This window comes from Asterias rubens, chromosome 16 (assembly GCF_902459465.1).
Source record: "Asterias rubens chromosome 16, eAstRub1.3, whole genome shotgun sequence".
Lineage (NCBI taxonomy): Eukaryota > Metazoa > Echinodermata > Asteroidea > Forcipulatida > Asteriidae > Asterias > Asterias rubens.
In genome coordinates, this window is record NC_047077.1 from 6,989,628 (window position 1) to 7,002,976 (window position 13,349).

Consider the following 13,349-nt stretch of genomic DNA (forward strand, 5'->3'; position numbering starts at 1 on the left):
ATAATATGGCTCTCTTCCATAACGGCTAAAAACAGAAGAAATGTTGTCCGAGCAATAACTCCAACTCCAAAAGAACTTGACATATCAACCCCAAACTTAGTTTGTGGAATGGTACTTGGATCCCCCATTAGCCTATTGTTTTTTGGACCCCCTCATTTATGTTAAGGTCATTATGGTTAAAACAAAAGAAATGTTGTCTGATCAATAACTCCAAAAAGACTAGGCGTATTAACTTCAAAAACCTTGTTGTGAATTGGTCTAGGGATCCCCCCAGAAGTGTATTACTTTTGGACCACCTCAGTTAAATACTACGGTCATTATGCCCATTTCCATTGTTGCAGTAACTCCTATTGACAAGAACAGCTTTACAAAATTCCCCCTATTAACTTCAGGCTGAATCAGAGGATAGATCAATACGAGTTACTGCAACAATGGAAATGGGCACTTATAACCAGCCTGTAAGCACATACCGCAACAACAATACTCAACCGATTGAAATAAACAAGGTGTCAAAATTACCGTAATTAAATTTTCCATCTCCGGGTATTTTCCTTTTTAGAATACGAGTAACAATTTTAACATTATAGGTGCTTTTACAACAGACGAGTAACTACTTTTTTTGCTCACTTTATATCAACCTCTGTCTACCCCTGCAGATACCCATGTATACCCTCCCTTTATTGAAGAGAAGCAATTGTAGTAAAGCACATTGCTCAACCACACAAGTGTCATGACCAGGGTTCGAACCCACTCTCCGATGACTTGACCACCAGAACTTGATATTGATGCTCTCCACCACTTGGGCATGGCACTAAGGCATTAATCTCATACACCTCATCGACGTCTTACAGAATCAGGACACAAATTAAAAACTCCAGCTCATACGCTATTTATTTCGATTTACTTTGCAAAATTTATTGGACTAGTTACTAGTTAGATGCGTTAATCTGAAGTTAAAAGTACTACATTGTTTTAATAGCCCAGCAAAAGAGCGTGGGACTCTTGCAAGCTAGTGTACAAGTTTATGAGTTCTGTGAAAAAAAAACAGGCATTTAACTTTGAAGGGATTCTAACCCACCACCTTTGCCATTCTAGAGCAGATGTCCAACTAGGGGCAATTTGAATCCTACATTTTAACAGTGGGCGGGTACCGCAATGTTTTAACCGATGTGTGTGTAGAAAGCACTGTACTTTCCCGAGTTCTGTGAAAAAGTCACTGTATTTATACTAGACTTGTACGATCTACTTCTAGTCCTTTTCTAAATTTAAATAACAACTAAATCCTTTGAGAGGTGGGTGAGCAGTCCCAAACTGCAAATGCTGTTTAACAAATGAACATATAAAACATTATCAAATATTAACAAAATTGTAAAAAGGAAAACAAAAATACACATAATGGAGTATATGGTTGTAAATGATTTTGTTTTGCAGGTAATTTTGTGGGATGGTTTGATTCACTTATGTCATAATCTTTCTGGTTAAACGAACCATACAAAATAAATAAATAATAATGGTACAGAGGTGTGCATATTTTCAGTTATAAAAGTAAAGGTTTTATCTTTTGGTACAGAAAGAAATGCTGGACATTTTTGCTTTAAAGCAATGTGTGCATAATATGGGTAAGATGGAAGATATAAATATTTACAGATTTGCACAAAAACTTACATGGTACAAAAATTGCCATGGTGGAACAATCCCCATGAATTTTATGTGCATGAGATGCTAGTTTTTGTTTGAGAAAAGAACATAGAAAATGAGTATGGCTCTCATGAGTTCCATATCTGATGCTCATTAACAGCAAAAATGCAGGCCTTGAAATAACTCGCAGCTCCCACAACAATAGGAGACTTTCCAACGCTAGGTGGCAGCAGACATACCGGGTAAATTTCCATTGTTTACGTAGTTCTGAACATGCGCATAATTCTGAGAACAATGGATTTACCCGGTAAGTCTGCTGCCCTCTATCGTCCCAGAAAGTATCAAATTGTGTAGTGGTACCCTGTGCTTTCGCTGTGGTGCCCTCGGCAAGGTTCCAATACTTTTACATTTTCCTAATAGAAGTGCCCCTTACCACAAGCAGATTTCTGTGCACTTCAATAGGACAGTAAATTTACCATGCCAATACCAACCCTACAGGAAAAATATTTCTAAACTTACATTTTCCCAATGGTAGTGCACCTTGCCAGAGGTAACATGCTGTGCGAATTGCAAGGCCTGAATAGTGTTTTTACAATTTGTTCACAAACTGATGACCGATTGAGCTCAAACTATCACAGGTTACATTACTCGATATAAAGCCATTCTACACTTTCAGTAAACAGTATTGTCCAAGTCCCACACTTCGTGTACACGTATCACGACTTATATATAAAATAACAAACCTGTGAAAATTTAGGCTCAATCAGTCATCGGAGTCGGGAGAAAATAACGGAACACCCACTCTTGTTTCCGCACGTTTCGCCGTGTCATGACATGTGTTTACTATAAATGCGTAATTCTCGTTGTCGAGAATTGATAATTGTTTTAACGTTTTCTCAAAAAGTAAAGCATTTCATGGAGTAAGATTTCAAGAGAAGTCTTTCACCATTACTTTCTGTAAACCCTGTAAATTATTTGTAAATCTGTGAACGTTTTCGTTTTTGTCTGTACTGAAAGTGTATAATGGCTTTAACAGAGGAAAAAGTACAATGCCATTACATGTTAGTATCAGGCTACCTGGTAAATCTGCTGTTCTCAGAGCTGCACAGAAATTAGCAATGGAAAATTGGGCCAAACTAGCTTCATAACCATACTGTACATTTGTTTAATACACATAAAAAAGCTTTTCACAAAATACAAAATTATTTATACAAAAATGTTATGAGTATTAAAGGATTTGGGTACTTTTTTAAAATGTCCATAGATTTACATTAAACTTACAGGGTTTGAAGATAATGATAGTGGAAAGCGTCCCTTCAAATATTACTTACTGAGGTGCTGTAGTTTTTGAGAAATAAGTAAATAAATGTCATGAAAATACATTTGTAAATGATTAAAATAATTTTCATCTCATGAGACGAAAATAATTTTTTATGACATTGTTTTACTCATTTCCCAAAAACTACAGCACCTCAGCACGTAATATTTTCAGGGAAGCTTTCTACTATCATTATCTTCAAACTGTGTAAGTTTAGTGTAAATCTGTGGACATTGTGTTTTTTGTCCTACACAAGTTACATAGACCCTTTAAAAAGAAACACTACACTTTTAAAATGTAACAACTGCACAAGTTGTTACAATATTTAGTTTACAATAATACTGCAAGTACTGCACTTAAAATCTAAAGTTATACCAGGTGTTTAAAAAACAGCCGTCAAAAGTCTGTCCACAAACAAAATTATGAATAAACACGTCATCTAACGTCAAGTGATTAACATCATAAGAGTATTATTTTATGGCGCTGCTTAGCACAAAATTATGCGCCTTGTTTAGTGTATAATGTACTATCGGGATAGTAGGCATCAGATAACAATTTTTATTTGCAGTGGCATCAATTTGGGCCCAGTTTGTTTTAGATCCAATAGCTTATGCTGTTCATTCAAACCTCACTTGACCGTACACATAACTCTTTAACCAAACTTTCAAATCCTACTTAAATAATACAAAAATATATTTTTAAGATGGAAAAACTCTACCATCACCATGTTTTAGATTCAACCGTCTCTATTTGTCGATAACGTTTGCGTAGATTAGACACAGGATCCTTGTAGAGTACGGGATCAAGACGTAACTGCGATCGAATCAAGGGCATATATCCAAACGTCTTCACAAAAACATTCATGCAGTTCTCCTGTTGGGTGAATTGCTGGATCAGGTCCTGAGTCTTGGCGCCGTTTACCATCACATCCTTGTAGCGTTTCTTCTGGGTGACCTTGATCGGTGGGAGATGAGTCACGTGGGCGACCAGAAAGTTCATGAGCAAGTGTTCACAGTTACTGACCGAGTCCACATGGTCCAGCAAGGATGTGGATATGAAATTGGTGTAAAGGTAGTTGTAGTACCTGTGAAGCAAAGGAAAATAGCAAGAGAGTAATACGAGCCCTAAATGTAACCTGACCTAAATGTAGCCCCAAACATGTACCTAGATGTAGCCCGGACCTACATCTAGGTACATGTTTGGGGCTACATCTAGGTCAGGCTACATTTAGGGCTCGGGCTAATATGAGTATTGGTATTTTATTGAAGGAATTGTTCAGGATTGGTAGAGCTGACAGAATAGTCGTAAACAAGGTTCATGTTTTGTGTAACTAATTGTATGCATGAAATAGAAAACCTGTGATAATTTAGGGTAGCTTGCAAACAGAGGCATCAATTCAAAGAGTAATTTATCTTGTCTCATTCTTCTTTGAACTTGTGACAGGTCTCCGTGCAGTTTAGGGTGACCATGTAAAAACATGTTAATTTGAAGAAGGACAGGATAAAATACTTGCACTTGTAATGCACCCAAGGTCATACCAGCACTTGAATAGGCAGTTTCAGATTTCAGGTTTATTTCCATACCGTTAGGCGGTACAATATATAGGAAAACTATATTTAATAATAGTATGAGGAGGTCGCAGACAAGGAGCCTATACAAGGTCTGGCGTCTTCAAAAAGAATACGTGTAAATAAATAGTAACAATCATGAATTGGTGCAAAACTAAGTTGAGCCCGGTTGAAATAAAACAATACATACCTATGGTAGAATGCTGCACCAGTAAGTACTATTGAATATTCATTAACCCATCTGGATGTGTAGCCCCATGCTGATTGAGTCTCATCCCAGTAGTGAGATCTCGCTGGGTAACCCACGATACGCTCCGGGAACTCACGCCAAACGCAGAAAGCAAAATCAACCTTCATAAGAACGAACAATAACAAGTAGGATTTAAAACTTCAAACAGTACTCCCCAAAAAATTAAAAAGGCGTGGGTTCTAATCCCACCCGAGTAACATGCCTGTGAGAATTTTTCACAGGACTCAGGAAAGTACCGAGTATACAGTGCTAACACACATCGGTGTATGGGTAAAAACCAAAATTAATATTCTTTATCCCCGATGCAAACTTAACATCTATTAAATTAAAAAGGCCTTTGAGAAAGCCTCAGTTGGATCAAAACATCGGGCTACTAACAATTTACTACTTCTGTTACATCAGTATATCTGTTAACGTGTGTTGTGTTGTCCTGCTCAGGTTGAAACGTCTGGCCTTAACTGATGTTTTTGCATTTATACCATTGGTAAATAGTTTCTGTAATGAGTTCTGGTGCTTCGGAAAAAGGACTGGTGGTAGTGCGTCATAGCCCAGTTCACTAGCTGTCAATATGCTGCCAATCAAACCAGGAACACTTGGGCGAACCCCTTCTCTTTTGGATAAGTTTACTGGGCTCATTACGTGCATTACACAACACATGAGACAATTGTGTTCTTGCTTGAAGGATACAAGACTCAAAGCTGGGAGTTGAACCCACAGAAGTATCATGAGTCCGGTGCACTTCACCTACGGCCACAGCACACAAGGGAAAATGTACAATGCAACAAGAGTCACATTGTAATGTGAGTAACAACAGAATTGACCTAAGCATATGGATATGAAAGAAAGCACATGTCTAGATAAACTTACCTCATCTGTGGAAAGTATAGTGTCACTATCCAGACTAAGAATTGCATCTGTCTCTATGGCAGCAAGAGGAGCGAATCTGCTACTGGTTGTCTGTAATGGGGAAAACAAACAAAAAACAGCTCAGGTTAAAATATTAGTTTTGCGATTCACTCAAGCGTTCAGGCCTCAGGCTTTTGCTGTGGTGCCCTTTGCAAAGTTCAAAAACAAGTTTAGATTTTCCTTAAAGAAGTGCCCCTTACCAGAGGGAAATTGCTGTGCCCCTTCAAGTGTTTCTATCCGGTTTTCTTGGCATTAAACAACCGACAATATTTCTATTCCCCCGGAAAGGATGCCAATCCATGGCAGGTTACTCCCCAGCTCTCACTGCTACCCATTTGTACTCCTGAGTGGAGAGAAGCAGTTATAATGTAATGCCAGGCTCAAGGACACAAGCGTTGTGAATGACCATGATAGGATTCAAACCCGTATTCAAAATTACAGAGCTTGAGTCCAACGCCCTAGAGCGCTCGGCCATGACACCCCAAGAAAGCCAAAGAGGTTGGCATCTATTACAAAGGTTGGCACCTGTTACAATTGTTTTCTCTGAAACATTTATCTTTACTTTGTAAATGTTAAATGTACCACAACAAAAAGAACACATACCTTTGCGTCACCCTCTATAACCGTAAGAGGTATACTGACTGTTGGCCACTTAGATTTAGGTGGTAGAGGGCGGTCGACGTTCCACAATATTATTACCTAAAAAGGAGAAATCAACACGTGTTTATGAAGTTATTGTAATTACATGTATATGGTCTCAAATTTTAACACCCCCGCCCCCACAATAATAATTGCTGGTGAGTTGACTAATTATCGAAACGTTTCAATTGTAGGGGCCGCGTGTGGTGGGACAAATGTGCATGGAGCTAACTGTACTGTGTAGATGTATTCACCACATGATTATATATTGAAGGCCGGCATAATTTACCTACTATTAACAACAGCGGTTGAATGTATTGAATGGTCAAACAGTAGGAGGGTTGACTATGTATGGTGTAACATGATTTTATATTAAAGGTAGTGGACACTATTGGTAACTGTCAAAGACGAGTCTTCACAGTTGGTGTATCTCAACATATGCATAAAATAACAAACCTGTGAAAATTTGAGCTCAATCGGTCGTCGAAGTTGCGAAATAATAATGAAAGAAAAAACACCTTGTCACACGGAGTTGTGTGCTTTCAGATGCTTGATTTCGAGACCTCAAATTCTAAACTTGAGGTCTCGAAATCAAATTCGTGGAAAATTACTTCTTTCTAGAAAACTACTCGACTTCAGAGGGAGCCATTTCTCACAATTTGTTATACTATCAACCTCTCTCTATTACTCGATACCAAGTAAGGTTTTATGATAATAATTATTTTGAGTCATTACCAATAGTGTCCACTGCCTTTAAAGGTTGGCATAGTTCGATCATTCCTAACCACAGTGGAAGATATTGAATGGGCAAACAGTAGGGGGTTGACTACTGTGTGGAAGCATTCACCACATGACATCATATTGAAGGTTAGAATAATTCATCTATCGATCAAAACCATAGTGGATGGTATTCAATGGTCAGACAGTGGGAGAGTTAACTGTGTATGTTGTTGAATCATTGGCCATATTTATCAATCAATGAAAAACCAACAGTGGACAGCATTGATTGGTCACACAGTAGGAGGGTTAAGTTACAAGTAAGTTAACAGCGCATCAACAAACCTGTGCTGCATACGACGACTTGGCTACATTCTTGATAAGCTTCATGATGGGTGCGGACTGTGATAGAATAGGAGATGACATATGAATGACTGCTGTGAACTGCTGGCAGACCTCCTCTCCGAACGCACTTGTGAAGAACGGAAACGCTGCATGAGATGCTGCGTATTGAGGGAAGATTGTCAGGGCACCAGGAGGATGGTTCCACATCAACTTTGATCGAGGCTTCTGGACTCGATCTTGTATAATCTGTAATAGATGTTAGATTTAATGAATGTTAAATTTGCATCAGGGGGAAAGACTATTAGTTTTGGTTTTACCCCTACACACCTGTTTGTTAGCACCGTTTACTCGGTACTTTCCCCGAGTTATGTGCGAAAATCACAGGCATAGACTTATGTATTACTCGGTTTTACGACAAGAATAGGATTTTACAACTAATTCAGTATAGTAGAAATAATTCACAGGAAATCAATTTCCTTTTTTCTCCTTTAAAAAGCAAATTCCAACGAGCTCTTTTCTGTGACCAATCTCAGGATAGCTTCCTACTTAACAGACTCGCTAATTAATGTCGATGAGACATCTGAAGGTTTAGTTCTAACAAGGGCAAAGTCATTTATCTCTGTGATACCGATTTCAGCCAAGGAAATGTTGAGGTGCAGGGAGATCAAGGAATAACACGAGATTTTTAGAGTGACACAGTTGTTCAGTTTCTAGCCAAGCAAAGTTTGAAATCCCACAATATTTACCTGCAGAGTTGTGGTAACAATTTTGTCAACTGATGAGAAATAAGCCTCCCACAGGAACTGCGTCTGCTGACGTAGAAGCAAAATCCGCTCGTCGTTGATGGATCTTAATATGGATGGTATCTGGAAGTAAAAACAAACAGAAAAATTTACTTATCCAGGGTGATACTGTGTTAGGGGGTCATCTGAAGTTTTTAATTCTAAGAGTAGGACTTTTGTAAATTGGGCTCAGGTTGTGGTTGGTTAGGGATTAGCTCAAAAACTTACCTGCAATAACAGCCTCTCGTCCCCTTCAATTGACGCCTTTTTCCAGTCGATTACTTCAGAGAACGGCAGTTCCCAACCATTACTCAGTATGACAGGAATACAAGCAGCTTGTAACGATTCTAAGAACCGAAAGGATCCTAGACGGCGCCCTCTAGGGACCAGGCAGAATGTAGAGTTGTGCAGCAGGATCTGATAGTCATGTCTGTGGTACAATTACAAATTAATACGAAATAAATGAAATATTAATAATAGGAAATTGTAATATTCTACTGGAGCCTTTCAAGGTCACCTAGGCAATGATGAGGGGCATGGAGGCAATTGTCTCTGTTGCCTCCGCGAAGCATCAGGTGTGGTACTTGTGTTTAGGAGGGTTGCACAGCAGGTGTAAATAAACAAACTGTGAAGCACACAAACTTACTTTTCATATTCAGCATTGTCGTGGTCGCATCTAACATCCTTTAGTTTGTACCAATCTTTGCCATGTCTGCAGGTAGTCAACAGTATAATATCATAGCCATTGTTAATGTGGTACAAAGCGTTCCTCGTATCGGAACCAATCCCACTCAAGTACCTCTTCCCTTTGAAGGCTAGGAGGTACTTCCGTATCACTGGGAAGTTGTTGGCTTGAAGGTCACCTCTTGCACCTCCTTTTTGAGGGTGGGACTTCCCAAAGAGCGGAAGAGAAATATCGAAACCTGGACGGAAAAGCTGCTTGGTAAAGCTGGCTTTGGCTAAGATTGCTTGCTCAATGTCGAAGCCGAGTTCTTCGGAATAGTCTGGCCAAGTACCGGAGTATAGATTGAATATGATGTGGTTCCGACCTCCATTCCAGTAGGGTAGCTTCCGGAATTTACTTTGTGCATCGATGACAAATTCATGACTTAGAACATCTCTGTCCAACATGTCGATCGAAGGGACTAACAAACACGCTTCTCCAGCGTTGGGCGTGTAAAACCGCGAATTTCGGATTGATGATAGGATGCGTGAGTAGCTCTCACTTATTTTCCCATGAATCGGATAAACGTAAACTTTGAAGTCTTTCCTACAATTAGTTTCGTCGAAGCATGTGTCCATGCGACATTTTCTATTCTTGTAGAGGTTTTTCCGCGATTCCCGCCTCTGTTTTGGCGAGGTGTGTAAATCAAACCCGAATTCATCGTTAGACTCACTTCCGGTCCACGTGGCGTAACTACGCAACTGATCGTACTGCGATTTCCGGTTCTCGCTGACGTTTTGACCCGACTGTTTACTGTGAAATAATGCTTTGTATAACAGAAACAAAACAATGACACTCAGGAAAGAGAAGGTGTATCTTGTTTTGGCTTGCATGGTGTACTTGTCACTTTCCTGATTCCACTACTGGTTGAGTAGCGAGGTGCTAGCCAAGATTTTTAACAACACATAGAGCAGGACACAAGGTGTGAAAAAATCCTGTAACTAAGAAATAGCTGATTTAAAACGCTTGCTTTAGTGTCCTCAAATGGCATTTAAAACAGGGTATCCATATTCACAAGTCAATACTGTATGTTGGTCCAATGCACTCAGAAACCTCTTTTTAACTCGACAGTGAGATGGTTGAAACTTGTTCAATCCATGAGTTCAGGATTCAGCATGCGAGTCCCGGAAACTGCAAAGTTTCATTCATTTAATTCTGTACTGATGAACATGAACTTCCTAAGACCTGCAGTACAAAATAAATAAGAAAACTTGTGAATAAATAATGAAAGGCCAACAGACCACCCTACATACAACCTGTCAAGTGTCAGTGTAAAAATATTGTACCTCACATATGCAAATGCTGCGTGGAAAAATATGGTATCACAGCACATACTTGAGTTCTGTGTGTAAACAATCTGGGCAATTTTGTTTAAGAAAAAAGTGAGATATAGCATTTTAACATTTTTATTGAATTTACAATACATGTTTAAAATCATTTAAAAAGTTTAACAAACAAGGAACCTGTCAAAGTAATTGTTATTGAATTAGTGTTGGGATGAGGTTAATTTAAGAACGATTGCAGCAGGTTGAAAATTAGTTGCATAAAATTTATAAATACGCTCCGGCGATCGACCCTCGACAGAGCGTTATATACAATAACAATTACAATTTTTGTTTACCCTTTCTGATTTTTCTGTTTTAATTAGGTAGTTAGTTGTGCAATTGTAATTTAGGCACAACAAAGGGTTGTCAAAGTCATGCCAGAATCATGAATGGAAAAGTTTCCGTACGGCGCCACCACTTTTTCATTCGATATGAAATAATATTAATTAATAGTATCTAATTTACCTCAATGAGATATCCCTTTTTGTAAAAAAAAGAGTGAAAAGGTGGTGGCGCCATACGGAAAGTTATCCGAAGTACTGGTAGGACTTATAGGAGTAGAACTCATGCTAATTAAAAGTATTAATTAATAAAAAGTCAGTTTATAATTATTAATATAATAATAAACGAAAAATATTTATTTTTATAAATATAAAATATTTACCTGTTTGTGCCAAGATAACGTTTTTTTCTCAACAACTCATCGTTGATAAAGGTCCTTGATAAACATCAACAATAATGTACCTTGTTGATACAATTACAAGAAAAATTCTGACAGAAAAAGATAAAATTGCCCATCAAAACAGACGAATTTTGTGCGAAGGGCACTGCACTCTCTGCAGTCATTCATTGCTGTGTACGCATTATACATTACATAGGAAATGTACATGTATGATCTAGGGAACATCCGGTGTTACACTTGTGGGGGTGGGTACCAGTCTGAGCAACATCACCAACAGAGGGCTCACTCTCACTTTACCGTCGTCTTCGAACTTGCTTTGTAACAAACACATTGGTTTTTTTTAAAGTGAACTGTGTTTCCCAAATCCAGACAAAAGAAACACTTTATACAGAAGGAATGAATGCGTTGATACTTATGCAGAGAAACATATTTACAAGTTCGGAAGTGGAGGGGTTCCAGTATGGCCCCAGATAATGTAGTTTTAACACTAATTTATGTTGTTTTGCCTCAAAGTGTTATTTATTAGATTCACATTTTTGCCGAAGAAATTAGAATGACAAAATTAAAAATCGGTAGAGACTACTGAATAGCATCTACTACTACTTAATACGTGCGGACTGGAGGAGAGAAGCGCCATCATTTTCCCTAGAAAACTATTTTTTCAGAAATGAAAAATTGAGTAACTAATTAATGTAACTTGGAACCTGGTATTTTGAGTGTGTAACTCACCTGTAAACACTTTCGAAAATTACCTTTATAACTCTCAAATCGCCAAAACGCGATGAGAAACCATAATAAACCAATCGGGAAAAAAAAACACAATGAAACCCATCCTTGCATGGGAAATTTCCCATGGGACATTTCTGTTGACTTATGATTACGGGCTTATTTCCCATACGATTACATTGTACACAACAAATGGAGCTTGGTGAACCAAGATTATGGTCATATTCCTGAACCCATTGCTTTTGTGCCCAGCGTGCGTGTGTGGTGGCCCTGTAATGGCAAAATCAACCCGGGGAAATTTCTGTTTGACCCAGGAATATTTCCCATTCGGAACTGTACACAACCAATGTAGCTGGGTGAACCGGGAATATTGTCATATTCCTGAACCCATTGTCGTAGTGTGGGCCCCCGTTCATGGCAAAATCAATGGAAAAAAAAACAATGGGAAACCAATATTGGAAACTGCTGTTTGACCTAGGATTGTGGGCTTACTTCCCAATTCGGTTACATTCTACACAACCAATGCAGCTGAGTGAACCTAGATTATGATCATATTCCTGAACCCATTGCACTAGTGCCCAGTGTGTGGTGTGTGTGGCCATGTAATGACAAAATCAACCAATGGGAAATTTCTGTTTGACTTATGATATGGGCTTATTTCCCATACGGTTACTTGTACACAACCAATGGAGCTGGGTGAACCGGGAATATTGTAATATTCCTGAACCCTTTGCTTTTGTGTACAGTGTGTGTGTGTTTATCAATGGTAAAGTGCTGTTTGGCCCAGGAATATGGGCTTATTTACCATACGGCTACATTGTACACAACCAATGTAGCTGGATGAACCCGGAATGTTGTCAAGAAACCCCAAAACCAGTGAGGGAAAAAAACAATGGGAAATGTTTTATTGTTTTTTTCCCATTCGGTTACACAACATTGTACACAACCAACGGAGCGAACCCGGAATAATAAATATATATTCCCATATATATAAGAAACCCCATCGTCAGAAAACCCATGAGAAAAAAACAATGAGGAAAAAACCAATGGGAACTCGCATGGGAAACTTTCCGTTTGACCCGGGATTATGGTCTTATTTCCTTTACGATTTCATTGTACACACATCCAATGGAGCTGGGTGAATCCGGAATATAGTCATATTCCTGTACCCTACTCTTTAACTGGGGGCGCCCACCGTGAATTACGGACGTTTGGACCCGGAGTATATGGCTATATTAGGCCGTGTCCGAAACGACGACTTCGGCTACAGCTACGTCTAGATCAGCGCGTCTACCAGTGTTGAAGAATAGCAGACGCGCGCGATCTAGCCGTAGCTGTAGCCGAAGTCGCCGTTTCGGACACGGCCTTATTCTGGAACCCATTGCGTTGTGCCCAGTGCGTACGTAGGCCAAACGGTGTTGGTGTAGATCCGAATTATAGCTATGTTCCCCTGCCGTAACAGGAGCCGTGGGTTCAACTGTCGCTCCATGTACAAAATAACTCCAGCCACTCCACTGCAGGAGGAAAGCCTCTTCACCAATTCCCCACTTCACTCTCCCCTGAGCTGTTTGTTGCCAAGCAACGCCTCTTTATGAACTAAAAGTTCATCTCTCCATCTTCAGTTTTGTATCCCTATTTTTCTTGTCCAGTTCTTGGAGTCCAGTTGGTTGTTTTGCACCACCTGTTGTCATACCTCGTTGATAAGTGATCTATCTGCCCATCTCAAATT

At 39.2% G+C, this 13,349-nt stretch overlaps 1 protein-coding gene across 1 annotated transcript; it reads right to left on the minus strand.

Annotated features, from left to right (window-relative positions):
• Positions 1–3,162: 3,162 nt before the first annotated feature.
• LOC117301143 (exostosin-1-like) lies at positions 3,163–11,061 on the minus strand. Its single transcript, XM_033785038.1, has 9 exons — positions 10,877–11,061; positions 8,810–10,072; positions 8,392–8,593; positions 8,128–8,247; positions 7,382–7,627; positions 6,284–6,379; positions 5,642–5,731; positions 4,715–4,875; positions 3,163–4,040 (listed from the first exon to the last, which is right to left on the minus strand). Exons 2-9 carry the CDS (start codon positions 9,718–9,720, stop codon positions 3,677–3,679), a joined length of 2,190 nt encoding a protein of 729 aa, XP_033640929.1. The 5' UTR covers positions 9,721–10,072; positions 10,877–11,061; the 3' UTR covers positions 3,163–3,676.
• Between the last annotated feature and the right edge of the window lie 2,288 nt (positions 11,062–13,349).